The following is a 27,657-nucleotide window of genomic DNA, read 5'->3' on the forward strand; positions in this document are numbered from 1 at the left end:
TTTTAAAACACTTTCTCCTGCAGAACAAAATCTAAGTATATGTACACGCACACATTTTAAAGAGACATGGGGCATTTCGTCACGAAATACTCCATCCCAGGAAGGGATTTAAAAGTGACAAAAGAAAATGCTGAGGGTGGATTTCAGCTGGGATTTGGGTGGGTGGGTGGGGGCGGCAGCGGTGGCGCTGGGCAACCTGGGAGAGAAAGAAACATCGAAGACCGCTGGGTGTGTTTGCTCCTAGGGGAAGTGAAGATCAGGGAATGGAGCTTCGAAAAGCCCACGGAGAGGACAGAGAAGGGTGGGCTGGGTTAGGGTGACAGCTAAAAGAGGGGTCTTACGAAGTCAGGCTCGAGGATCTTGGGGAAATTCCAGATTGGACCCGTAACCTTTCTAGTTAGATTCCCTAGTCGGTACCTCTGCGTCCGCGTTGTAGCTGTGGTTCCCCCACCCGGCCCCCACTCCGCAGAGAGAGGGTTAAAGTAGGAAAAGAGAAAAAGCAGTCCACAATTTCCCGACCACCCCTTCCACCTTCCTGCCCTAAAGGGGTGCTGGAGGAGAGCGGGAACTCAGTCTAGCAGGGACTGAGGCAATGCACTCTTCCTCCATGGCGGGGAGTCAGTAGCTCTGGTCTCTCCCCCTGCTGCATGTGAGCGAGTGTTTTGTGCCTCTCGTCCCTCCTCCTCCTTCTCCTCCCCTCTATTCTCCATTCCCTCCCTTCTCCCTGAGCAGCAGTGGGTGCTAGCAGCAGTAAGAAGCAGCCGCCGCCTAGAAGGAGCGCGCAGGAGACTCTGAACAGGTGGCTAGAAGCAGGGAGGGCGAGCCTCCCAGGGCTGGGGAGCTAGCGAGTGGGAGAGAGGCAGCCGCCGCCGCCGAGCATGCCAGCCTAGGGCCCGCCGGGGCTGGCCGCGTCTCCGCGTCTCTAGCGCGCTCACCGGCTCGCCCCGCTGAGCTCAGGAAGCGCCTGTTGTGCAGCCTCCCCCACCCCCACTCAATCCCACCCGACCCCCTTCTCTCCCTTTGGCTCAGCCCCGCAGCTCTCACACTCACACACACTCACTCTCTCACACGCACATACACACACGCACACACTGTGCAACTGTGTGCCACAACATTTCACTGGGCGGCGACGTTACACCGCCTTCTCCTTTTCTTTTTCCTCCTCCTCCTCCTCCTCCTCCCGCCGGGCTGTCGCTTTGGGGAGGGGGTTTGGGGAGGAGGGAGGGGGCCCCAGAGGCCCGAGCAGAGGGACCGCGGCTGCGGCGGCTGCGACAGCGGCAGCATGAAAGTGACCGTGTGTTTCGGGAGGACCCGGGTGGTCGTGCCGTGTGGAGATGGGAATATGAAAGTTTCCAGCCTCATCGAGCAAGCGGTGACTCGCTACAAGAAGGCCATCGCCAAGGTGAGGCTGGGGCGGGCGATGGGTGCAAGGGACTGAGGGAAAGAGGCAGGTTTGCTGAAGGCTGGCTGTTCGAGTGGAGCTGGAGGAGAGGAAAGACGAGGAGGGAGAGAAAGGAAGGGGGGGAGGGAGGAGGAGGAGGAGGAGGAGGAAGAAGACGCAGGAGAGGGCGCCCGGGATCAATATGGCGCTTCCTGGAAAGGGGAGGAAGGGGGAAACGAGGAGAGGCAGGGAAAGTGCTGGGTCCCGGGGAGAAGAAGGGGGCCGCCGAGGAAACCCGGGGGCTCACGCTTGGGTGGGGGAGAGGAGGAGCGGAGAGGCTGGAGTCGATTTTACCTACGTGCTCCTGCTTTCTGCCTCCACCTTCTCCTGCTAGGCTTCCCAGAGTTGCCTGACAGACTGGAAAGTTTCAAGTGCTGCTGGGATGTCCCGGCCTGGGGGCAGGGAGTGTTGTGTGTGTGTGCGCTAAGTGTGTGTGTCCCTGGGTGCTAAGTGTGTGAGTTAGTGTGTATGCCTGTGCCATAGAGAGGAATCGGGCTTTGAAGAGCTTTAACCGAATATGGCTGCGGTGGCTGCTGCTGTTGCACTCTGCCATCCAGCTGGGTGTTTTTTTTTTTCCCTCCGCTTGTGTATTTGGGGGGTTGGAGGTGGGGAAAAAGTCGAGAGCTTGGGTAGTTTAATCCTGAACTCTTTGTCATTTTCTTGCTGTGTGTTTCCCCTGGCCCTCCTCTCTCTCCCAGCTGTTCAGTTTCTTTGTAGGAAGAAAGTTAGTATTGCTCCTTTCTGTCCTAACCCTCCCCCCCAACCCCCGCAACCCCCTAAAGGGCGGAGGTGGAAGACCGAGTGCGTGTCTCTGATTTTTCCTTCAGGGGGATTGCAATATATCCACAACTGTACATGCCACAAGCCGTAGTGTGCAACATGGCTTTGTGTGTTTGTTTGTGTGTGTTCATGTGTGTGTGAGCGCCCCTGGGTTACAGGATTGTTGTGGAAGGCTGTGCTTCACCTCGTGCTCAGGTTCTTTCCACTAATTTCCCGAGATTCGCAAAGCCAAGTTAAGATTAAAAAAAGAAAGAAAAAAGAAGAGGAAAAGTCCTAAATTAAATACTGCCATGAAAGCTTTCACTTTGATTACTCTAACTGGGCAATAGTTAACTGCAAACAGTTGAAATCCAGCTCCAGGCCTCCCACTTCTTCCAGGCCCTGGAGGCAGAGAGAGTGAAATGTGGACTTTGTGACAAGAGTTTAATTCTTATTTTTATTAAAGAATGCCATGGGTTTCTTTCTGGACGTGTTTCTTTTTCAAAAAATGAAATTTTCAAATGTATATGAATTGAGTTGAACTGAAGAATCTTTTTTCTCCTTCCTCTGGAGATGGGGGAGGGGGCGGGTTTTGAGTGTTTTGGGCGCTCTTGATTGGGTGATGGGTTAATCACAAGCAGATTTGCCCCTGGAGTCAGTGTCCTCTATGTCAGAAATGCTTGCTACAAGTATAGAGACATGGATTTCTAGTATAGTTCAAAAAATGTTTTGCTGGGCAGAGTGCCCCGAGATTGATTATGACTACCTATATTGGAGAGTTACTTTAAAAACTTAAATATTTTACTTTCTGAAAGGGGGCTTCCTTGAAAGCCATCTCCACTATATTTACTTTCCTGGAACCATTTCCATATGGTATCTGGCTGGCTTGCTTAGGAGTTAGATTTCCCTTTTCTTTGGTGTGATGAGACATTGTTTCAAATAAACATTAAGAATGTATCAGGAAAGTCTTTTTGGTATTCTGTTTAGGATGTTTGTGGGTATTTAAGATGGAATTCACACTGGATTTTTCCTTAAGCATTCAAGGATACATCTTCTAAATCAGATAGTCTTTCAATGGAGAAATTCTATTATAAATGTAACATTTTAGCACAATGTCTTTCTTTAGGATCTTGTGAAATATAAACTAGTTGTAGCTTCTGTTTGAATTGGGGATGGTAGACAAAAAACAGGATAATTTCAATCAAATCTTAGATGCCTTACAGTTCTAGTTGAGGTCAGTCAATAACATTTTAATTAAAAAAAAAACTGTTTATCTTCTGTCTTAGAATCAATACCAAATATTGGATCCAAGGCAGAAGAGTGGTAAGGGGCAGGTCTTGGAAGTTAAGTCACTTGCCCAGGGTCACACCTATAGAAGTCTCCTGAGATCAGATTTGAATCCATGACTTCATCTCTAGGTTTAGCTATCTAGAGTCACTTAGCTGCTCTTGTATTTAGATAATGTTTAACACAATTTGTGTTACTTTTGAGATTAATCTCTGACATTCAGATTTTGGTAACAGAAACATGGCATTAGCCATCCTGTTTCCCCAAAGCTCTGAAGAATACCCATTAATGTCAGTCTTCTATTGGAAATCAAATAGTGCTGGGGATTGTACAAATGTTTGCTTTACAAAGCAAAGCTACTAATGAAAAGAATTCTTTGCCCTGAATCTGATACTGTATGGGGATGGGGGGGATGTGTATAAATGAGAATTAATAAAGTTTTAACATTTAAAACTAATAGCCTTATAGGGCAAGTATCCAAGTGAATGGGAAACAATTTTAAAGTTGAAGGAGTGAGAGATGTTAGTTTAAAATATTAGGTTAAAAAAAGGTTTTGCATAGATTTCAGAATGGTCAGTGTGCTCTTCTCTTTGTTCATTTTTGTGATTAGAAAGAAAATATTTTGATGTTGTTATAATCATTGTTGCTGGTTGTATTAACTCTACTAGAATATACAGGGTAGCAGGTAAATTGCAGTTTGTTTTGCAATATGTAAAGTGTAGCTATATTATATTGCAAAATTTGATTAGAGAATATTTCAGGAGCGTGAATAATTTCTATAAGTCTTCTAAGGTTTTAAAAAATGTTATTTAATGGTTAAGGAGCAAATTTTAATACTTGTTTGCTTATTGCCAATTCTTTTTTTTTAATTTTTCTTAAAATATGAGACAAGGACATTCTTTTTTTTTTCTGTCCTTATGCACTAACCTTCATGTTATTGTTGAGTAGCAGACCTAAGTCTGGTCCCTATATAGTAACTGAATATCTAGATTTGCAGAAAGTGACTTTCCTGTATCCTGTATCCTGAATGACATGTGATAAATTTTCCCATCTGGTTTGGAGTGCTGTGTGAGTTGAAGCTTTCATAACTTGAAAAAAAATCAATTCCAAATACATAAGATTTCTTTGTAAAAAAAATTTAAAATCTAACAAATAGTACTAAAATTTTAAAGAAGTTTGGGTGTGAAAAAATACATATTTTTTAGTAGAATAAAATAATGAATGTCCTAATTACTCCTGTGGAAACAAATCCCCAATGAAACCATTATTTCAGTTATAAGTGCTAGCTATAATTAATCAGTCAATAAGTTTATTAAATATCTATTCTGCATTAGGCATTGTGCTAGGAGTTGTTGCTACAAGAACAAAAGTGAAGCAATGTTTCCTCTAAAAGAGGGAAATTCAAATCTTTGCTGCTCACTGACCTTGGAGAAGTCAGCTTTTTTGGACTTCAGTTTCCTTATTCACAAAATATGGATATTGGGCTAGATTTTTTTCTCTAAAATTTCTTCTATTGACATAGGCCTAGAAATCATTGATGCTTGAATACCAAGTTTATTATATTTCAATAATTCAAGAATCTGGAATTTAATTAGTCTCTAAGTTTCTTCCTTTGTTGAAGATTGCAGTCTCTGCATTTCCAAGAGGTACTATGGTTATTAGATTCTCTAAACCTGAGGCTCTTAGCATGTGATATGTATTTGTGTATGTTTACTTCATGAGCAGTCTTGTGAAGTCTATAGACCTCTTCTCTGAATTCACGTTTTTAAATACTTAAAATATATTGTATTATAAAAGAAACTCATTCTACTTAAATATATAGTTATCATCATCATCATAATAGAACCAAACAAGTTCCTGGAGTACAGGAACCCTAAACATAATTAGGTGGGTCCTATAAAGACAGTAATAATGAGATATGGGATGGAGCCCTGGCTCTGAAGTCTGAAAAGCTTGGTTCAAACCCTGCCTCTAGTGCTTACTAAAATATATACCAACCTTGGGCAGGTCATTATCCTCTCTGAATATCAGCCAGGAGACTGGACTAGATGTCCCCTAGGGATCCAGCTCTAAGTTTGTGATTATATTATATTCCTTTGACCTGATCTGTACTCACAGACTTTCTAGTTCTATAGGACCTGTTGGAGTTTGTATTCTGCTCCCATATTCCTAGAGAACCTAAGACCACTTCTGTAGTTTAAGGTATTAGACTGGTGCTTAAGTGGAAGATATTCAGTTGTATCCAGCTGTTTCTTGTACTAGCAGAAATACAGTGGAAATAGGACTAGTATTTTGTTTGCTCATTTTCTCCTATTTGCTTTCATCAACAAATATTTATTGTATCTCTACTATGTAAAGGACACTGGACATACATGCAAGGAAGACATGCGTCTTGAATTTCAGATGTATCTCAGTTGGAAGACCAGATAGATGGCTCTACCTGTTTAACTTTTTCTTTGTTCTTGTGAGTGTACTATTGCATTGATCCTTACTTCATAGACTTGGTTCCATCACCTGCTATTAAATTCAGCAAACATTTATATAGTGCTGAGTGTATAAGAAATACTATGCTAGATCCTAGAGGTACAAAGGACTATAAAACAATCTTTCCTCTCAAGAAACCTACTTGGGAAGGTAGGACACATTTAAAAAAGAGAAAAAATAATTCAAGGGAGCATGTGTTCAATGTCTATTAAATGGCAGATAACTGAACATAATAAGTTTTAGAGAAAGATTGGAGTCATCAGAATTGACTTAATAGAGATAGTAAGGCTTATGATGGTCCTTGAAGGAGTCAAAGGTCTTGGGTAGAGGATATTCTAGGTAGTAATAATCATGGTTACAAAGCTGAGGATTTGGTCACAATGAACATCAGTGGGACTAGTTTGAGGAAAGTGGAGATCAGATCTTGGAGTCTTAAATCACCCTGGGAAAGGCTTTTGAACTTTTCTGTAGGAGCTATCACAAGTTTTTGATTTGGGAGGTGATTGGTGCAAAGCCTGTTGTTAGGAACATTCATTATATATTTGTGGTAGATATATTAGAGAGGGGGGAGATGGAGGTATGGGGATATTAACAAATGTTAGCTATTGAAAAAATGAGTTGATGAGGATGGGAGTTAGATTGGGGTATTGGTAGTAAGAAAGAAAAGAAGGGACAGATTTGAGCAACACTGTGAAGAATTTAATGGCTTAGTTGATGTGGATGAGATTATTCAAGGATGACTCATCATTGGCCTTGATTGGGGTGGGGGAGGGGAATGGAGGAAAGTGTAGTCAAGGATGATTAATGTAACCAGTCTTTCAGACTCTAATCTAGCCACAGCTGTAAGGGAACCCCCATCAGATGACAGGGTAACTGGGAAGGGACCAGTTTAAGAAGAGCATACTAGCTTGCTACTTTCTTGCTGAGGGGCTAAGACGGGATCTGATTTAGCTATATGAAAAGAATGGGGGTGGGGTGGGAGTGGAAATGGGTCAAGGCAGTCTCTTAAACTTTATTTCTGTCCTGATGGCTATTGTCCCAATGGGGAAAGGAAAATGGTAAACAGTGTTTACGAGCTTTAAAGTAAAAAAAATTTTGAACATATATTATGACATCACACATAATAGCAAAGATGTGACCATGTATAAGCCTGTGGTTCAGGCTCTTTTGACTTATAAGATATATTTGATCATTCAGCGGATTTGCTGAGCCTTTGTTTTGATCCTGTGCAGATTTAGTTTTATAACTAATGGTAGATGTTTATACAATCTTAATGTTACATTTCTTTCTGAGAACTTTGTAAGTCTGTGGTTATTATAAAGTGATTTGTGGTTTAAAGTGTAAATTATGGAATAAAATAAACTCAATTTTGCCTGTGTATTATTCCCCTCAGAAGGAAGTATATGGTGAGGGCTATCTTCAAGGACCTTCAAAGGAAATGAATAGATGCCAAGAATCTGTGGGAAGAAATACATTGAAAATGGGATAATGTGGACTGATAGAGTGATGAGAGTACTAATATTACAAAGTTGTCATACTTCTTGTTTGCATTGACTATTTTGCATATTACTGATGAAAACTTAACCTCAAGCCAACTTCTCTGTGTTAAGCAGATTCTCTTCATTAATGAATGATTTAAAAAAAACCAAATTAAATATTATCCTAAGATCTAACAGATCTTAGCAAGGTAAATTTGTTGCAGAGAAATACATAAAAGTTACTAAAGAAAAAAATTAAAGGTAGCTAGATATCTCAGTGGATAGAGAGCCAGGCCTGAGGATGGGATGTCCTGTGTTCAAGTTTGGTCTTAAACCCTTAACTGTGTGACCCTAGGCAACTTACCTAGCCCCTACTACTCCTCTGCCTTAGAACTGAGATTTAGTATTGATTCTAAGACAGAACATAATGAAGTTTTCAAAAAATTACTTGATTTTTTTGTTTAGAATTATCTGTCATTGTACTTTTTTTTTATCATTGAAAATAGTTTACAATATACAATAGTTTATTGAAAATTTACATGAAAGCTGAATAGAGCAGTGATAAGTCAGAACTCTTACCTTATATAGTAATGTATATATAGCAAGCCAGCAATTCATCAGGAGCTATTTTTGAAAAAAGGTAGTATACATATTTTCTCTCTCAATTTTGAGAGAATCTTACTTTGTGGCTAATGTTTCTTATTGCACAATTAACTTAGACCTGAGTTCAAATTATGTTTCAGATAATGACTAGCTATATCACCCTGGGTAAATCAGACAGGCAGGTAAGAACGTGTCATAAAAACTTAGAAGAGAGACTCCAGAAGAGGCATCAGATGCAGAGAAGTCAAGAAGAATGGAGACTGAGTAAAGGTCATCAAAACTGACAAGTTAAAATATCATTAGTATTTTTGGAGACAGCAGTTTTAGTTAAGCTTGGAATAATGAGATTGGAAGCTAGATTGCAGAGGTTTTACTAGAGAAGGAGAGGAGAGGATTTCAAGACACTCACTATAGATGATTTTATTAAGTAGTTTAGCTGTTAAAGGGGAGGAAAGGTGTAAGATGATGGGTAATCATTTTGTTCAGGTTAAAGAAGAGGATTTATTTTTACTTTTTAGAGGATACTATTAGGCAGGAGGGAAGCAGCCAGTAGAGAAAGAATTGATGAGTAGTAAGAGTGGGAATGCTTTAAAAAAGGCAATAAAATTGTTCAAGGGTACATATAAAGGGGATTCCCTCTGTAAAATGGAGATGAGTATCTTCTTCATAGGGTTGTTAGGTTAAAATGAGATTAAACAGATTCAAACTCTAAAGAATTTGTAAATATTAGCTGCCATTATGACTATTAAGGTAATGTTTTAACTTGAGTTTATGGACCCTTGCAGTTTTAAATGATTATATTTATAGGAATTGTGGTTTTTCTTTCTTAGATGGATTACTCATTTTTTGTTTTTGTTTTAAAAGAGAATACTTATGGACTGTGCATACAGATTATATTTTTTCTTAATGCTTCTAGCAGTGATAATTTCTGAAATGCAAGTTAATATGTAGAATCTGCAGAAAGCTAATAAACTTGAATATTTTGAGAAAATAAGTTAATTTTTTTGGGGGAAAATGTTAGTGAAAATAGAAGCTTAAAAATTAGGGTACTGGAAGAAAGGAATTAAGTCTATTATTCCTCCCTCAATTAATGTTCACAACTTAAAATACTTTGTCAAAAAATAAATAGGTAAAAATGCAGATCCATTGGTTTATTTAAAAAAAACAATTAGGAGAAATATATGTAGACCTTTCAAATCTTTAGTATACATTTTGACTTTTTATGTATTTAGAATAGCCACATAAGCAGTCTTTGCAAGTACAAGTTTAGATTCAGACTGAGTTGGCATATATAAAAGCTTTTTGGAAAATTGGTATGAGAGCTCAAGCTGTATACAACTGATATTTAAGATATTAGGGAATGGCCATACTAGGTCAGGATTAAAGCAGACCTCTCAGAGAAATATGGGAAGATGACCTATAAGATACTAATGCCAGTTTGTAATTCTTAATTCTGTAAATTGGGAATCTTGTATGTGTTCCAGGGTTAAATAAAAATGTTGTTGACCAAGTTTTCTGAAGTGCCATATGTTTGTACAGTTGTTAGTCTTCCTTTCTATTTAGAAACATATCACTGTCTAAGTCTAAGGACCTTTCCGTTACTAAGATTCTATAGTCTCCAGATTCCTCCTTGAATTGTCAAGCAGGGTTCTCCTTGCACATATCAGCTCTGCTGCCACTAGTGTTTATTTTATTTGTTGCTTTTAATCTGCTTTGAAACAGTAGGAGTAAGTAGGACTGCTGGCTCACTGTAGACTTCTGATTGGCTCTTTCCTACAAAACAGGCTTCTTCTGTTTCCAGTGTATCTGTATTGTAAGGTAACTCATGGAAAATAGTTTCAGGAATATTTTCATACAAAGGAATTGAAAAAGTTATCTTACATCTTTTCTTTGGAGTCAACCCTTTGTAACTCTGCAACCTTAACTTTCAGTGTTTTGTAGCTATTATTTCTTCTATTTATACTGTTGTTATCATGTATATTGTTTTCTTGGCCATGCTTCCTTCATTCTGCTCCATTTCATCTAGATCTTTCTATGCTTCTCTATATTTATCATTCTGGTAATTTCTTACAGCACAGCAATTCCATTCTACCATTTATTTAGCTATTCCCCTCTCAATGGGCAGTTACTCTGTTAATAGTTCTTTGATATCAGAAAACAACACTGCTATTTATATTTTAGTGTAGATTGAGACTTTGATTTTATTGGTGATCTTTTTGGGGAGTCATTCCAGTCAAGAAGCATTAATTACCTACTAAAGGCAGTTAGGTGGCACAGTGGATAGAGTGCAAGAGTTCAAATCTGGCTTCAAATACTTGCAAACTGTGACCCTGGATGTCACTTACCCCTGTTTGCCTCACTTTCCTTATCTGTAAAATGACCTAGAGAAGGAAATGGTAAACTACTCCAGTATCTGTGCCAAGAAAATCCCAAAATGGGGTTACAAAGAATTAGACATAACTGAAACAACAGAAGAACAGCGAAATCATCTATTATGTTCCAGGCACAGTGCTAAGGGCTAGGAATTGGAAGATAGGTGGAAGACAGTCCATGCCCTGAAGGAACTTACATTCTAATTGGGGAGTCAACTTGCAAATAGCTATTTACAAAATATATATTTAAGATAAACCAGGAACAATAAATCCCGGAAAGGCACTAGAATGAAAAGTAATTGGCAAAGGCTTTTTGTATTGTAGAATTTTGGCTAGGTCTTGAAGGAAGCCAGGGAAGTCTGGAGGTGAAAACGAGGAGGGAGAGAACATTCCATCTAGAGATGACAGTTAAAATAGCTGGAGTCCTCAGATGAAGGAATGGCAAGGAGGTCATTATCACTGCATCTTAGATCATATGGAAGGGAGAAAGGTGTAAGTAGATTGGAAAGATAAGAGAGGCCAGGTTATGAAAGGCTTTGAATGCCAATTAGAGAATTTTGTATTTTATATTGTAAGCAACAGGGAACTGCTGAAGCTTATTGAATGGGGTGGGGTGGGGATAATATATTTAGACCTGCATTTAAAGAATATTACTGATAGCTAAGTGAAAAAATGGACTGGAATGAGGAGGCTTCTGGCAGGCAGACCAATGAGTAGACTATTGTAATAATCAAAGTATAAAGTCTTGGTGGGGGAGGGAATGAATTACACTTTTGGGGTACATACCTAGTGTAGAATCCCTGGGTCTAATGGTATGGACATTTCAGTCGCTTTATTTGGATAACTCCAAATTAATTTCCAAAATGGTTATGCCATTTCATAGCTCTACCATTTCACTAGTATATTTCTGTCCAAATCCCTTCAAGCATTCATTAGTCACATCTTTTGTCTTCTTTCTTAGTTTGCTAGGTGTGAAGTGAAACCTTAGAGTTATTTTGATTTGCTTTTCTCTTATTAGTGTTTTAGAACATTTTCTCCTATAATTGTTAATAAATCTACAATTTCTTTCCATCACCATTTATTCATATGTTTTGACCACTTTTGGGAAATGGTTTTTGGTTTTCTATATTGATATTTATAGATCTTGGATACCAAACTATTTGAGAAATTTGACACAGAGTTCTTTTCCCATTTGTTTGATACAATTCCTCAACTATCTCAACCTCCTTCATCCACTTTTTTTTCTTAACTTATATTTTGTCTGTAGAAGCTTTTCAATTTCATGTAAACACTTTTCTTTTTTATGCTTCGTAATTACCTCTATCCCTTTTTGGTTAAGAATATAACTCCTACCCATAAAGGGTTCATCATTTGTTTCTCTTCTATTTTTTAAAAAGGCACGATCTTTAATATTAAGATCATCTGTCCACTTTTTAAATTTAGTTATTGGAGCAGCTAAGAGGCTAGAGTCAGGAAGACTTGAATAACAATTTGACTTCAGAAACTAGCTTTGTGACCATAGGCAAGTCATTTAACTTCCCTATGTCTCAGTTTTCTTATCTGCAAAATAGGGATAATTATAGCACCCTACCTCCCAGAGTTGATGTGAGGATCTAATGAGATAGTTATAAATTGTTTAGCACAGTGTCTGATACATAGTAAATTGAATATATATATGCATATATATATATATATGCACAATGTTAGCTATAATATTGATAATAATGGAATATGGTGGATGATATTGAGCTAAGCCTAATTTCTGCTAGATTTCTTTTCATTTTTTCAGCAATTTTCATCAAAGAGTTAGTTCTTTCCTACAATATCTCTTAATATTAAACACAGGAGCTTAAAAACTTTAGTAGACATTACCACTTATTCTAAGTACCTCACTCAGTCTTTCTCCTTGTCCCAAGATGTTTCTGTAAATAGTTTTTAACCTAGAAATCAGAAAATTAGATGAAACCCATTGTATTTGAATCTCAAGTTCAAAGATACTTTTTTTTGCACATGATAATATGTTTGCATAAAGATTGGAAGATTATAATTCAATGACCAATTCTTTATTTCATATACTTTTGATGATCTTTAGCTATAATATTCAGAACCCATAAAGAACTTCTAAAAATAAATACCTAGACAAAAAAAAATAAATTTTCCCCTTCTAGTGTTTCTTTGCTTTTGTAATTTGTACCATGTGCTTTTGTGATTTAAAAGCTTGTGGTGGTGGTTATTAAAGAAGTGTGACAATACTTTTCATTTTGTGGTGTAGAATATTTTATGAAAGATGGTTATATATTTGGCAGAATAATGAAACAATTACAGATTCCCTGCTGTTTGGGCACATTTAGCCTATCGATAGTTTGGAGGCTTCATAAAAGCCTGCCAGCATATATATCCATGCACATGTGACAGTCTGATGTTTTCAAATCCTTGTGATCCTTCTAATTCCTACTTTATTTCTATTCCTTCTAATATCCTACTTTAGTCTGTCAGAAGGAAGGGGAAAAAAAATTAGATTGGGTATAAGTCCCAACTCTGACATGTTGCATAGGCCAAATCATATAACCTCTCTGTCTTCTTTGTTTTTCCACTTGTAAAATGGGGATAATACTTGCATTACTTACATCATTGGTAAAAATGAGACAGTATATATTAAAATACTTTGCAACTTTAAGGCACTTTGTGAACTAGTTATTAGTATTAATATTAGCAAATTGATTCAGTATTGTAAGGTTTTCAAAGGGGTCTTACAAATTTTATTACTTCACATTTTATTATTTATTATCCTCACAACAACTGCAGAAGGTTGGTATTCCTATCTTCATTTTACAGGCAAGGGAAATGAGGCAAACAGATTGAATGACTTGCCTTGGGTCAAACAGCTAGTAAATTTTCTGTGTCTGGATTTGAATTCAGGTTTTCCTACTTTTTGTTCCTGTACTCTAGTCACTGTACCATCTTGTGGTATATAAAACCAGGTATTTTAGGGTGATATTTAGGGGGAAAGCTTATCATTATTTTTTGACTTTATTTGAGAGGGAGTCTAGACCTCTGGTTTTATTCACTTAGGAAATTTTTCACCTTTAAAACTCAGTAGCCACTCTGGATTTTATAGCATAATTGAGTTGCCTGGGAACATTAATAAGTTAAGTGACTTATTCAGAGTCACTTAGTAATGTCAAAGCTGTTCCTTTACTCAAGGTTATCTTGAGTCTAACCATTCAACTATGCACTCTCCTTTTTTTGGATGTGCAATTCTTTAAAAAAAATTCATTGTTTTACTCTCTGGAAGACTTCAGAAACCTATTTTAAAACAACTCTCAACCTAGACAACAAAATGACTAAAATTGCAAGGAAATTGAAAGAGGTCATTTTTCTATTTTACCTCTTCCTCAATTATTTTTATTCTAGTTATTATAATAAAAAAAGAAGTTAGAATAGAAGTTAACAAGGAGTTTTTTAGCTTCACTCTGAATGACATTTTGAAGAGTTAAAAATAGCTGAGTTGCTTAGACAATGGTTATAGTGTTGGGAAATGTTTGGTAGCAGTGGATTCAATGGTTTCTGCTAGCTAATTCTTTGGAATATCGAGCATGAATTGTACTGGTCTTTTTAAGTATGCATACTGTGTGTGTGTGAAATGGTTTCTTCAGTAGCACACAGTAACAAGTACACTTGTTTTCAGTGTAAAGAATTGTTTATCATCCTGTGATGTGTACAAACACCTTCTGTTCTGAGGATTCCTGTGGTTAAAATATGTTTGGGATTTAGTTGTTGTTAAATTAAAATGTTGACTTATTTTCAGAGATAAAAAGTGAGAAAAGAATATCAAATTCATATCTTAGGAATCATTGTTCATAGTTGTATTTTATAAATGATTGGTACATTTCACTTTTTATTAAGGAGGTAGTATGCTGGCATATTGATGTCTGCTTTTCCATTTTTAATTCATAGTTTCTTATGGAACTCATTTCTAATAGGTTTGAACTTTTAAAAATCCATATTCCTTATCCTCAATCAATATGTGAGTTCTAGTTCACCAAGATTTTCCCCAGCAGATGTGTCCTCCACTCCACATGTTTTCTTGTTAGAGCCAGAAGCACCTGCAGATGAGAAGGTGAAATGTCCAGGATATTGGTTCCTGAAGTATTCTTGCACAGGATATGAATAATCACAAAATCCATTAAAGCTGGATATTGGTTTTGGTACCTATGCTCCTTTATTACAGATCTGGAAAAATGCTGTTTAGATAAAAGTAGATATGAAGGAATTTATACTGGCTTTTTATTAGATTGGTTAATATTTAAACAGTATGTCTGAAAGGTGGCAGTATTTCAGTATTTGGTTTGAGGAAAGTTGAATCATTAACTTATGCTTAATTAGGAAAACATCAATTCTATTGTGGGATGAGTTCTAAAAAATGACTGTAGGTTAAAGATTTGCATGTTCATGGGAATACAATTCAATGCCCTTGCAATGGGCAGTTATATTTCATCTTTGCAGCTTGGTAAAAATGCCATGGCACACCTCTGTGATTCCAGCCTCAGATTTTGAACAGCACAGAAGTCAGGTAGTCACTACAAAGACTCTTCTTAATAAAGGTCATAGGTGTTGAAAACCCACAGTTAAGAATTACCTTTTTGGAACTGTTCTTTCATGTCTGTATTAGCATATATTTTCTTAAATTCTAATAAGAAGAAATCCTAAAAAAAATTCAGATGATGATTAAAAAAAAAGAACTTAACCACTACAAAGATTAATTTGTTGCCAAATTACATCATCTATCCTAAACAGTAAAAAGGACATTGATATACTAAAAGGGTCTTAGGAGCCTTAGTTATTTATATGCATTATGCATACAGTTGGATGTAGAATAAGAAATTTTAAATTAGCCAGAATTGTAAAAGTTCTAAAATAGTCAAATCAAATTATTTCACTAATCAAGTTTAATTGTATTTGGGAAAATATTTTTGGTGTTGTAGATTGTTCCTCTTGTCACCAGAGCTATTTTTTAAAATCAGAGGTTGTAGCAAAAATTGCTGGACCAAAAAAGTTACTATTTCTTTGTAGAATTTCTTATATCAACAGGTATTATTAGATAAAAGGTGACATTTTCTTTTTTAGTGAAACTCTATGTATTTTGTGTATGTATATATGCAAAAATTTGAATATATTTTTGTGCTTGAGGAAAACAAACTACATCCTCTTTGGTGAAGAACCTCTCATATTTATGAATTATAACATTTATCATGCACAGAACACTTTGGTACCTTAAAACATTGATTACTTATTAAAGAGCAGATTTTAGCAATACATTTTCTTTATTCTATCACCATCACTTATTACATAGGTCACAGTAATTGCCGTATAACACTTCTTTCCTTCCATTTGAATATGAGGCTTGTGATTTGTGGCATAACATATGTGAAATTTAATGTCCTAGTTCAGATAAAGTCACCTACTGCCTGCCTGTCTGTTTATGGGAATGGATCTGTTTATCTTATTAAGGTGAATATTTTGAGTGATCATCCTAAAGATAGGATTATATGAGATTGCCACATCTTCATCATATAATACTACCTATTCCCACCACTTAATATTCAAAAAAATTTTCTTTACCTTTTAAGAGTTTCTTCTTCAACAAAATGAGAGAATGAGACAAGAGGACCCTGCATGTTAAATGAAATGTGGTGATTCCACTGACAGTGACTGTAATATAAGAAGAATATACAGGAACACTGGAGGGTTTATTTCATTTGGTACATTTGCTATTTTTCCAGTTTGATCTGTAAATATTCCTGAAATTTGGCTTAATTAGATTTGTGCTTTTTGTTCTGGATCTTGTTCTACTCTGTTCTTTCTGTGAGGTAATACTACTTGCAAATAAGCTGATTATCTAATCAACTGGTGTTTCCTTTGGTGGCTTTCCCTCTCTATTTGGCAAAAAGATTAAGCTTGCTATTTGAGGTGGGTTAAGGGCTGTTTTCAGGCTTTTTGTGGTGACTTTTATATCTTGTTAAACAAGAAATAGTGAAGATGAATGTCATTGTTCTTGTTTTTATTTATTTTCTACCTTTTAATAGTTGAACTTGTTGAAGTAAATGAGAGCTGTTCTAGTTTCATGTCTCATCCTGTTCTTTTTACCTAATTTAGTATTGATTTTAACTTTTTCACTAAGTTGTTGATGATATGAGTACACACAAATAACATTTGAAAGAGATGCTCATGCCACTGACTAGTTTTTTCTTCTCTATAGTCAATTACATTTTTAAATATATGATTATTCAATGTTGGCCATGCTTTCCAAATCTCTTCATAAATGTAGTCAGAGGTTTTTAGGTAAAAACTTTCAGGGAAATCTACAAGCTTTTGGTTGTTAACTTTCTCAATTCCCTAACCAAATTTTCTTGCTTTTTCATTGTTCCTTTGTGCTCTCTCTCTCTCTCTCTCTCTCTCTCTCTCTCTCTCTCTCTCTCTCTCTCTCTCTCTCTCTCTCTCTCTCTGTCTCTGTCTTTCTCTCCACCCCCCCCCCCCCCAATGAATAACAAAATCTGTGGGGTTGGTTTGATAGATCTTGTCAATGTCATTCTTCTCAGTAGATGCTGGCATATCTTTGGACAACACACGAGAAGTTGACCAAGAATATAATAAAATATGCCCTTAGGCACATGATGAAAATATTGTCATTTCCTTTATTTGCACACAAGAAGTGGAATAAGCTGTGTCATTGGGGAAGTATGACCATAAAAATGTGTTCACTGGTCATATATCAAGGTTGGTATTGGATAGAATGCTAGACTTGGGATCTAGAAGACCTGAATTAGAAATTGGCTTCTGACATTTATTGCCTATATTATACTGGCCTAGTCATTTAGCCAATTTGAGTTTCATTTTCCATATTTGTAAAAAATGGGTAATATAGCACTTAACTTCATGTATTTTTTGGTGAGATCACATATTGGGATGACATGTAAGGCATTTTGCAAACCATGAATTATCATCTAAATGTCAGCTGATTATTATTATTGCTTTTATAACAACATAGATGCATAGCAAGAGCTCTATACTTCCATTCCATGCTGGAGATTTTAAGAGGATCTAGAAAGGAAGGTATCTAATATTCTGAGTAGAACATTTGTGGAGGATTTATGAGAGGACGTAAACAAGAATTACAACTAATGAGAACATGTGGGTGGATGGATGGATTTTGTTGGAGGTAGTACCCACATTGATGAGATCATGGATTTGTGGAAGTAATGATATGCTATTGAGAAAAAAAAAGAAAAGAAAATTTCCCACCCTCTTATTGCCTGGAAGAGGCAGCTTAGTAATTGAAGAAACTCAATGTATCACATTTTTTCAACTTCCCTTCACAACTTTGATACTTCCTGATATCTCCTTTGTAAAATGTATTTCTTTGAAATAAGTACAATGCTTTTGAAATTTGATACTTAAGTTTCAAGAAGCACTGATTCCTTCTTTTTTTTTTAATATTAGAAAAGGATACAATGCATAATATGTATGACTGGAATTTACTTATCTCTCCTGCTACTGTTTTTACTTCTTCTGTGGTTAATGCAAATAAATAGTGCATTGGAAAAAAAAAGTTTTCCAAAACATTTTTTTCCCAAGAGAAGACATTTCAGGGGAATTTAAAGTAATTTGGTTTATGAAGCAGGGAATAAGATTTTAGTCTAAAGTAAAATTAAAATTTAAGAAGGCCTTGCAGTGGGCTAAATTTTATTTTGCCTCTGAGAAGAAATGCTGACTATCTAGACTTAGAGGAATAATGTTCTTTATAATTCACTCTCTTGTGACACTGTAGACCTTTAGAATAGATTTTTCTAATGAATGCTTGGCAAAGTAATTGCAAAGTTGTCCATATGTACGTATCTGTTGGAGTTGTGGTAAAACCATATTTTCAGTGGTGATACTTAATGAAATCACAGATCCAGAGGTCATGGAGAACAATTTGTACATCCATCTACTGTGTAACATTCTCTAAAACTGGTACTCCAAATTCTGCTTAAAAAATCACCAGTTATAGGTAACTCATTGCCTTGTAAGGGCACTTTTCTTGCTTAAACAGGACCTTTAAAGTGGGAGATTTCCACAAGGGACAATGTGAATTGAGGCAATTTGAGGCATAGGAAATTGCATATGTGAATGAGTGGAGGCAGGAGAAGACAGTACCAGACCTGGGAATGGTGAGTAATGGAAGAGGAAAATGGAGAGGAAATGTGAAAGGTGGTCAATGAGAGGAATGGAACAGATGGAGTAGTGTTGCAATAAGGCTGGGAAGATTCATTTGGGTCAGAAGAACTTGAAAGCTAGGCCAAGAATTTCTGTGTTCTGTGTCCATTAAGAAGACCCTGATGGTTTTTTAACTATAGAGTAAAGGGAATCATGCCTATGCAGTAAGGAAAAAAAACTTTGGTGGTGTGAAAGATGGATTAGAAATGGGAAGAGTTTGGAGAAAGAACTGTGGGATTAGAAAGCCAAATATAATTGGGGTTTTGGCTTTAAAAGATCACTCTATTGCAAATATGACTAATATGGAAATGGGTTTTGAACAATGATACATGTATAACCCAGTGGAATTGCCTGTCAGCTCTGGGAAGGGGGAGGGAAGAAGGGTGGGGGGAAATCATGAATCATGTATCCATGGAAAAAAAATTCTAAATAAATAAATTTAAATTAAAAAAAGAAATGGAAAGAGTTTGTAAAGAAGAAGGGTATTAAAGAAAACTGAAATGGGAAGAACTGAAAAAGGTATGAACCAGAGTGTTGGCCAAATGCAAAGGGGGAAACAGATGTTTGACAGAATGCATAGTATTTTGGAGTGGAAAATACTTGTTCATACCCCCTGCTCAGTGGGAAAGCACTATGTCAGGTTCTACCAGGGTGAGTGAGATGGTTAGCTTCTCTTCCCTTTTGAGCTTGTACCATAGTGATATGGTGTATTAGGTATGGCTATCTCAAAGTGTGCACATTCATCTTCTTGCTTTCAGTTTTTAAAGTGATAATCATCCTGGACTAATGAGGATAAGATGTGACTTTGCTACTCCTACTACTATGATTCCTCAGCCTCTCACCTCCCCTCCCCTATTTTCCTCAGGTGTGTGTAGTTAGGTGATGATACAAAGCACTAGCATCCATGGACAGAGTCACCTGCCAAAATGCTCCATCTCTGGTCTTGTCACTTCTGTTTCCGAGGCTGTATCATTGTTCTCTTGCTCTTTTTGCTTGAAGTTGTCTTATTAGCTGGTTCCAAAAGGATTTCCCCCTCTTAAATTTTTATCATAGGAGGCAGCTAGGTGGCTCAGTGGATGGAGAGCCAAACCTGAAGATGGGAGGTTCTGGGGCAAATTGGACCACAACACTTCCTGGTTGTGTGACCCTGGGAAAATTACTTAACCCCCATTGCCTAGCCCTTACCACTCTTCTGCCTTAGAATCAGTTATAAGACAGAATGTGTTTAAAAATAATTTCTTATAATAGACAACTCATACTCTGTATTTATACAGTTCTCACCAAGTATCATTTCTTATTCAGTGAAGTCTTTTACAGAGTTTATGAGAATGGCTGGTAAGCAAATGTTTTTAGTATATTTCACTTAATGAAGTACCCATATTCCTCTTATGAAGGTCTTGGCATTCATGGTCACATTAGAGGATCTTCCTTTGACGTGTTGGGTTTTATTTTTGGAATGGCTCACTGATATCCCTCTATCAGTACAGATAGCAATCTATTTATATTCCCTTATCCTGTATGATTATTGTCTGGGTGTTCCCCTGAATTTACCACATTGAGTATATCCAATGTGATCATGACTGTTTTCTCTATCTCTTGATTTTGCATGGATACCACTCGAGCATTTTGATTGTTCACTGGTAATTCCAAGCTCATGTAACACGACCAGTTCACTTCATTTTCTAGTCAGGTATTTCTTTGGTGACATTCTTTATTCTAGTTCATCTCCAAAATTTTCCACTCAAGTTATGGCTTTTGGATGACTCTTCATGGTCCTTTGAATTGACTTTCTATTTTCATTTCTTCAGAGACTTACCATTTTTTATGACTTATGGCCATAAACTATCACAAGGGCCTTTTTTTTTTTTTTCAGAGCAAAGCTTAAGTCATTCAAAGCAAAGCTCAGTTTCTCCAAGTCAATCCAGGTTGCTCCCCCCTTCTTTGACCATTCCAGGCCTATTTAATTGTTAATTCACAGTGTCTTGCATGATATCCAGATTTATACTTTGATCAGTAGATCAGCCAATATGATATCATATATAGTTGACTAGATAGTCCCTAGAGCTTGTCTAAGCTTGTCCTTTAAAGCTTGAACATGCTTTAATGCTATACTAAGACTTTTGGGACACCCTTTACACATACCTGTTTGAGTGTGTGTATGTGTGCACATACACATTTGTAGATGGACAAGCTCTATGGACTACTAAGTCAATTGCAATTATACATAATCTAGGCAATAAGCAGTCATTATCATTTGGTTTTTCCTTTGTGAATAGTTAGTCTTATCTCTTCTGATTGCTTATCAGTTTTATTTTGAATGCTTTGCAATATTCTAAAACTTGAGGATCATAACTGATATATGGTGTTGTGAAGTTTGCTGCCATTTATAGATGGGAATCCCTTTATTGAAGAGGATCCTTTTTCTTTTTAGGTGTTATACAGGACCTCTTCTATGACAGTGGCAAACATCTTGGAAGAGCATAAATAATTAATCCTTCACTTTCATAGGGGTAACATTCCTAGAAAATGGTATGAAAGTCAAAGATACAAACGTTCATACAGTGAACCTACTGGAAAAAAAAGGAGTTAGGTTTCCACAACCACTAAAAACTATAATCTTTTGCCAGAGATTGCTAAAAATGCACTTTTTTGCATACAATTCTTTATAACAGAACATTGATTCTGATATATATATATATCAGAATATATATATATATATATATACATATATATATATATACTTCTTGCATAGTAACAATAAAATATAAGGTAGCACAGAAAATAAAAATTGGTAACATGTAAGACTTTGCTAGAATCCCTAGAATTCTGTGACCTCTTGATTTCAGAAAATATTCATTTTTCATAACAAAATCTGCAGCATCATAAGTATGGTTCAACAAATGAAATTCTTAAAATTAAAACATTTTAGAACTTGTATCTTGCCTACCACAATGTCAGATGACAGTGTGTAAACATTGTTCCCTTATTGCACACTTGAGATATTTTATTTATTTATATTATTTTAGAACCTCCTGGAGCAAATTCATTAGCATTTTTGTGAACATTTTTCCTTTTTTTTGCAGATATAACTAATTATTGATTTATTAATAGCAAACTGTGGTCAATGAGTACATGGGGAACTCTTTGAATAATAGTTAGCATTTAGATGGTCTTGTAGTTGATACAACTAATAGAACGCCAGACTTGGAGTCAGGAAGAATCATCTTGAGTTCAAATTTGGTCTCAGACATTTATGAGCTATGTGATCCTGGGCAAGTCATTTAAACCTATATCTTACTTTCCTTATCTATAAAGTGAGCTAGAAAAGGAAATGGCAAACTTCTTCAGAATTTTGGCCAAGAAAACCCCAAATGGGGTCATGAAGAGTTGGATATAACTGAAAAAGACTCAGTAACAAGCAACAACAATGACATTTATATAATGCTTTGTTTAACACAGTATTTTACAAAGATAATTTCATTTTATCCTCATAATAATCCTGGGGGCAGTGTGGGCTCTATTTATTAATATCTATTTTATTGATGAGGAAACTGAGAAAGAGATTAAGGAACATATCACATAGACAGTAAGTGTTTGAGGCTAAGAAGTTCAAATGCAAGTGCTCTTAACTCTTGGTCTAGGATTCTGCAGCTTCTAAGTGCAAATTTAGGTATTGATATAACTCTATGTAGATAAAAATTAACCTAACCAGTAAATTCACTCTGATTACTTTTTTGACTATTCATATTTTGTGTTATTTATTATTGTTGTAATAGAGATACTTATATCGGTTGCTCTCAGGGCATTTAAATCCTGTCTCAACTTCTGAAGTGAGTAGAGTCAAGAAATTGTTTGTGTTCCTCTTTACCATAGTTACAAGATATTTCCCGCCAGGTTTCCCAGACTATGTGGTAGAAGGAGATAATTATAATAATACCTTATGTTTACATAGTGTCTTCTTCCAAGAAGTTCCAAGTGTTTGCAGACAACACTTTTTAAAAATAGAACATTACTGTTAGGTGGGTAAGGTCATACTATCAACATTTTATAGCTAGGGAGAATGAGCTAAAATGAGGTTAAATGGTTTCATCTTACCCACTGAAGTAGCAACAGAAGGCTAGTCTTTTAATTCGGAGTTTGTTTAATCAGAGTGTGCCAAGTACAATCTCATGGATATGTGTCTAAAAAGTGGGGTGTAAATAGAATTAAAAAAATCAAACAATATGTTAAATATACTAAGAAAGCTTCCTATTGTAAGAAAAGTTGGAAGTGAATTCTTTAGCAAAACAAATAACAACACTGAAGTTTAGATTTACAGAAACAGAAATTTAGAGTTGAAAGAAACTTTGTAGATTATCTGGACAAACTTCCTTATTCTACACATAAAAATGAAGCCCAGTGAAATGAAGTGAGGTCATAGGGATATCAGAATTGGGATTTATACCTAGGTTTTTGTTTTGTACAAGTCAAGGACTCTTTCCCACTATAGCACACTGCCTTTTTCTATAATTTTAAAATAAATGTTCATTGCCATAAAAACCTTTTTTTTTGTACACAATGATGCTTTATGGGTGATATATTGTGCCAGTCCAAAGGACAATGGAATGTTAATGTGGTGATAAAAAGCAGGCTATGTCATGCTACTAACAAATGCCATTTTGGTGAGAAGTAGCATACAAGATCATTGAGAACACATATTTTAGAAAAGGAAGGAGGTGGGCCAATCTTTTAATTAGAATGAGAGATAACAGATGGATAGCTAAGAGGTACTGATACTACTGATACTTCTATTAAAATTATGAAAGAATAGTCTAGCGTGATCATGTGAGCTCTCAGTGGAGGATTTATGGAAAGATATGGGCAAGAATCACATGTAATGAGACTATTTAGAAGGGTTGTGAAATATATACGTAGAGGAAGTATCCACAGCAATGAAATCACTGATCTATGATCCATAAGTTTATGCTTGTATATTATGTTTTAGTCATAGTTTTGGAGCTATGATGGAGATTAGAGATCATATTGCTTCTATTTTTTAATATTTCATTTTCTTTTTATTCAATTAACAAACATTTATTTTCTCTCCATTTCAGTCCTTCTACTGCCTCCATTGGGGAAAACCAAAGCAAACCAAAATGAAACCCTGTAACAAATATCAAGAAAAACACATTACCTCATTGACCATATTCAAGAAATCACTTCTCATTTTGCATCATCAATTCATTACCTTTGTTCCAAGGGGTAGGCAACATAGTTTATCATCAGTCCTCTGGAATCATGCTTATTCATTGCATTGATTACAATTTTTAAGACTTTCAAATTTGTTACTATTTTAAAGTGACTGAATATTTACAAGAACATAAGCAGGTAACATTTAAGAATTTTCTTTTTATCTTAAGTCTTTAAAAAAGAGATAGGCAGCAAGACCTTCAGAAAGTAACCTTCAGTTACTTTCCAAATTTATACTTATTCTTCCAGTCAGCCCTACCCTCCCTTTTCACATGATGGGATAATGCAATTCTTTGACATGACTGGCTATGTTGACTGACTTAGCCTTTGTCCAGCTGCCTCTGTAATATTGGGTGCATCTGTAACTCCCAAGTACAAGAATGTCTTATCCACCAGGAAAGAAAGAAAGGAACAGAAATGGAAGAAATGTTTCCTTTGATGACAGTACAGAGTGAATGCCTTAACTTGAAGGGTAACTGAGTAATGCTGTAGTTAAGAAATCTTTTCCTGAAGCTATGACAGCAATATAATCTTTCACCATTTTTTAATGGATGAGATTTATATCAGGCATTAACTACTAATTGTACCCTAGTGGATTATCCCTATGATATTTTTTTTACTCAGAATATATTTAGACAACATTAATATTTCACATAACAGACAGCATATATGGACTAATTAGATGGAGGGGGTGGAACTGGAAATTCTGCCTTTTGTTCCTGATTCCTAAGATTCAAGTAGAGCACTATTTCCAAAGCTTTGATGACAGTCTCATATATTTTCCAGAATCTCTCTCAATGGTATTGCAAGTCGTGGGGGTATTCAGAAAAAGCTTAGATTAGATGTGTTTGATTTTCCTTTTTTTCCAGAGGTAAAGTTTTGTTGATATCAAGACTAATCTTCATGCTTTGAGGAAGTCTTTGAGATGTGATTCTGTTTCATAATTTTTGGATTCATCATCTTCACAGAGAAGTTCAGAAAGCCTGAGAATAGTGGTATAGACAGAAAAAGGGAAAAGGAATTGTATGTTCATAGATTGAGTATATTTTAGAACTGGAAAAATAATATGAAACTCTCAAAGACTAGTAAGCTAAACTTCTGAAAGCTTCAATTCCTAGTTGAATTAGGATTAGTCCTTGGACTTTTGATTCTTATTCTAGTATAATTGGGCATTATGGTTTTCTATAACAAGTGATTCAACTTTGTTTGAAAAAAAAAAACTGGTTACTTTAAATCAGAATATGCTATTGACTTAGAGCACAATATCTGACCTCCAATATCAGATCTGTGGTAATGTATAATATGAAAGAGCAAAGAAACTGAGGAAATCTATAATACTATTATTGCTTCAAATATGTAAGATGGGTGTGCTGACATTATCTTGAGGCTTTTTTGGTTACTTTGTAAGCCATGGTCTGGAGGAGGGGTTTGTGGTACCTTAAGGGATGCTCTTGCTAATAGAAACTACAGCTCAGCTATTTCTACCAATGCCAGAGATAGATCAAACTGAACACTGACAGGTAGTAAATCTCCTTTTTAACTGCTATTCTGTATTTATAAGTGCACATTTCTTTTCCTTATATAACATTTACTTAACAGAAGGCACCAAAAAATGAAATGAGACTAACTGGCCAATCTGGAAACAAGGGAGATGGAGTTCTGAATGAGGAGTTCTAAACTTTAAGACTGGCAAGAGGAAATTGGCAGGAGCTTTGACTGGTGTTAGAAGCAACATTTTCCTGGCAGAAAAGTCTGTTAGTTATTGCTTTTGAAAGCAGAGGTATTATATTTTTGCATATGTGTGTGCTTGCTTAAAAACTGATCTATTGCTTTTCAGGTGCTTTTATAGTATCACCCCAGATAAGAGTTATTATTGAACTTTTGAAGGATTGATGCTTTGGCATTTATCTACAATGTCATATAAATTGGCCAAAAGATTAATTAATGTTATGGGTTTTGGTGCTTTCTAATGAATAATTGTTAGGCTCTATCATGAATGTTTAGATGAATATGAAATTAGAAATTTACTATTTGGAATATTTAGAAAATTGCAAAATTTTTTATTTGGGACTTTTTTACAGTTTTAAAATTAATTTATTTATAATTTTTATTTCTCCTGATTCATTTAAAAGGAGCTAATTATTCTGTGGCTCTCTTTTTTTTCTCTGCTTCCCCCGCATGTATTCTTGGTAAGGAAACTTACCAAGATGAAGTGGTCATTGCTGAAGCTGGGTTCAAGTTCTGAAGCATACTAGTTGTATTATCAAGAACAAGTCATTTAAGCTCCCAGTTCTAATTGTAATTTCTATGTAAGTTGCTGATACACTTTTTTTTTTAGGGAATTTGCACATTGGGAGCATCTCACCCCCCACCCCCATTCTCATTTATTATTAACTCATATTATATAAATGCTGCTTCTGCAAAAGATATGACCCTGCAAAGGAGGATATTTAAATCACTTAAAAGAAAATCTTTGTAGAAACTTCCAAGCATCTCTGACACAAGGAGAAGCATCTTGTTGGTTTATTCTCAGCATCTCCCAGTTAATACGTTAGTGTCAATTAAAGCCAGTGAAATCATCTTAGCATCTTAATTTTTGACTTGTTTATGCACCAGCATCATTACTGCTCATGCCTCCTTTGGGATTTAGTTGATTACTGAATTAGTGCCAACAGAATAAGCAGAAAATAATACCTGGGGTATGTAATATTTGAATAAATGTAATTTACATTATTTTTAGTGTGTCTAGAAATAAAACAATCTTATCAAAATCTGAAATTTGAAGACAGGGTTCATAAGGTTAAAGTTTTCAGTGTGTTAATATTTTAAGGCCTCAACTTATTTCTCTTAAAAGTATTATTTAGGTTTTTATTGAATGGAACAATTTTCAGGCTTATCAGTAATGATTTAGGAATAGAGCAAGTTTTATTTAAAGTTTGATGCCACAGTGTTTGATAAGAAAGGGTTATAAAAGCTTTGACTTTAGGAAATTTTTAAAATTACATTTTAGTTTTTAGCTAACAAGCATTTATTTTCATTCTAGTGCATCTCCTTTTATCAGACTTGAGATAACCAAAACAAGCCAAAGCCCCTGTAACAAATATGTGCATAGTAAAGTAAAACAAATTTCCATATTGACCATGCCCAGAAATATAGATTTCATTTGTTCAGTCTTTTGTACCAATGTCTCTCCAATTGGTACATATAAGTGAGGTCACTAAACTGGAACAATGAGTTCTTATCTAATTTTTGAATCAGAAAGGAGACTAGAAAGAAATTGTGACAAGTTTGGGCAGTGTTTCTTCTTGGACCACTTCCTGCTCAGTTGCCTCTTTGCTCTCTTGTTCTGGCTTTGGTTCCACTTTGGAACAGGGCTATGATATGTGAGGAAAGAGAATGGCTTATGAAGGATAGCAAGAACATTTATTAGTCAGGTGCTAGACATATGGAAAGAGCATGGAATTGGGAGTCAGGAAACTTAGGTTCAGGTCATGCTTCTAATTATTCTGTAATTTCAAACATGTCACCTGCTCAGCCTCTTTTTACTAATCGGTGAAATGAGAGTGATTCCTAAGTTTCTGTTCTTTTCACCTCTGATATTGTAGGATTCTATGGAACATTGGAGGAGGAGGCTCAAGAGGTTGAGTAGAGGAAAAATCAGTGTGCCCATCAGCCATGACAGCCTATTTTTCATAGGCTACTCCATGCTTTATGGAACTTAGGTGTTATGTGGCACAATTAAGAAAAC

General features: G+C 36.1%; 1 protein-coding gene across 12 annotated transcripts in view; it reads left to right on the top strand.

Moving 5' to 3' along the window:
• Positions 1-290: 290 nt before the first annotated feature.
• PARD3 (par-3 family cell polarity regulator) overlaps positions 291-27,657 on the top strand; it is a 730,632-nt gene continuing 703,265 nt past the window's right edge. For 5 of the 12 annotated variants that reach the window (XM_001374556.5, XM_016426310.2, XM_007504743.3 and 2 more), the window contains exon 1: positions 560-1,402. In XM_001374556.5, coding sequence (XP_001374593.3) covers positions 1,283-1,402 — 120 coding nt within the window. In that variant the 5' untranslated portion in view covers positions 560-1,282. Of the gene's footprint in view, positions 1,403-27,657 lie in introns of all 12 variants that reach the window. The other 7 variants (XM_056800896.1, XM_007504759.3, XM_007504756.3 and 4 more) reach the window with 4 other exon arrangements.

This window comes from Monodelphis domestica, chromosome 5 (assembly GCF_027887165.1).
Source record: "Monodelphis domestica isolate mMonDom1 chromosome 5, mMonDom1.pri, whole genome shotgun sequence".
NCBI classification, from domain to species: Eukaryota; Metazoa; Chordata; class Mammalia; order Didelphimorphia; family Didelphidae; genus Monodelphis; species Monodelphis domestica.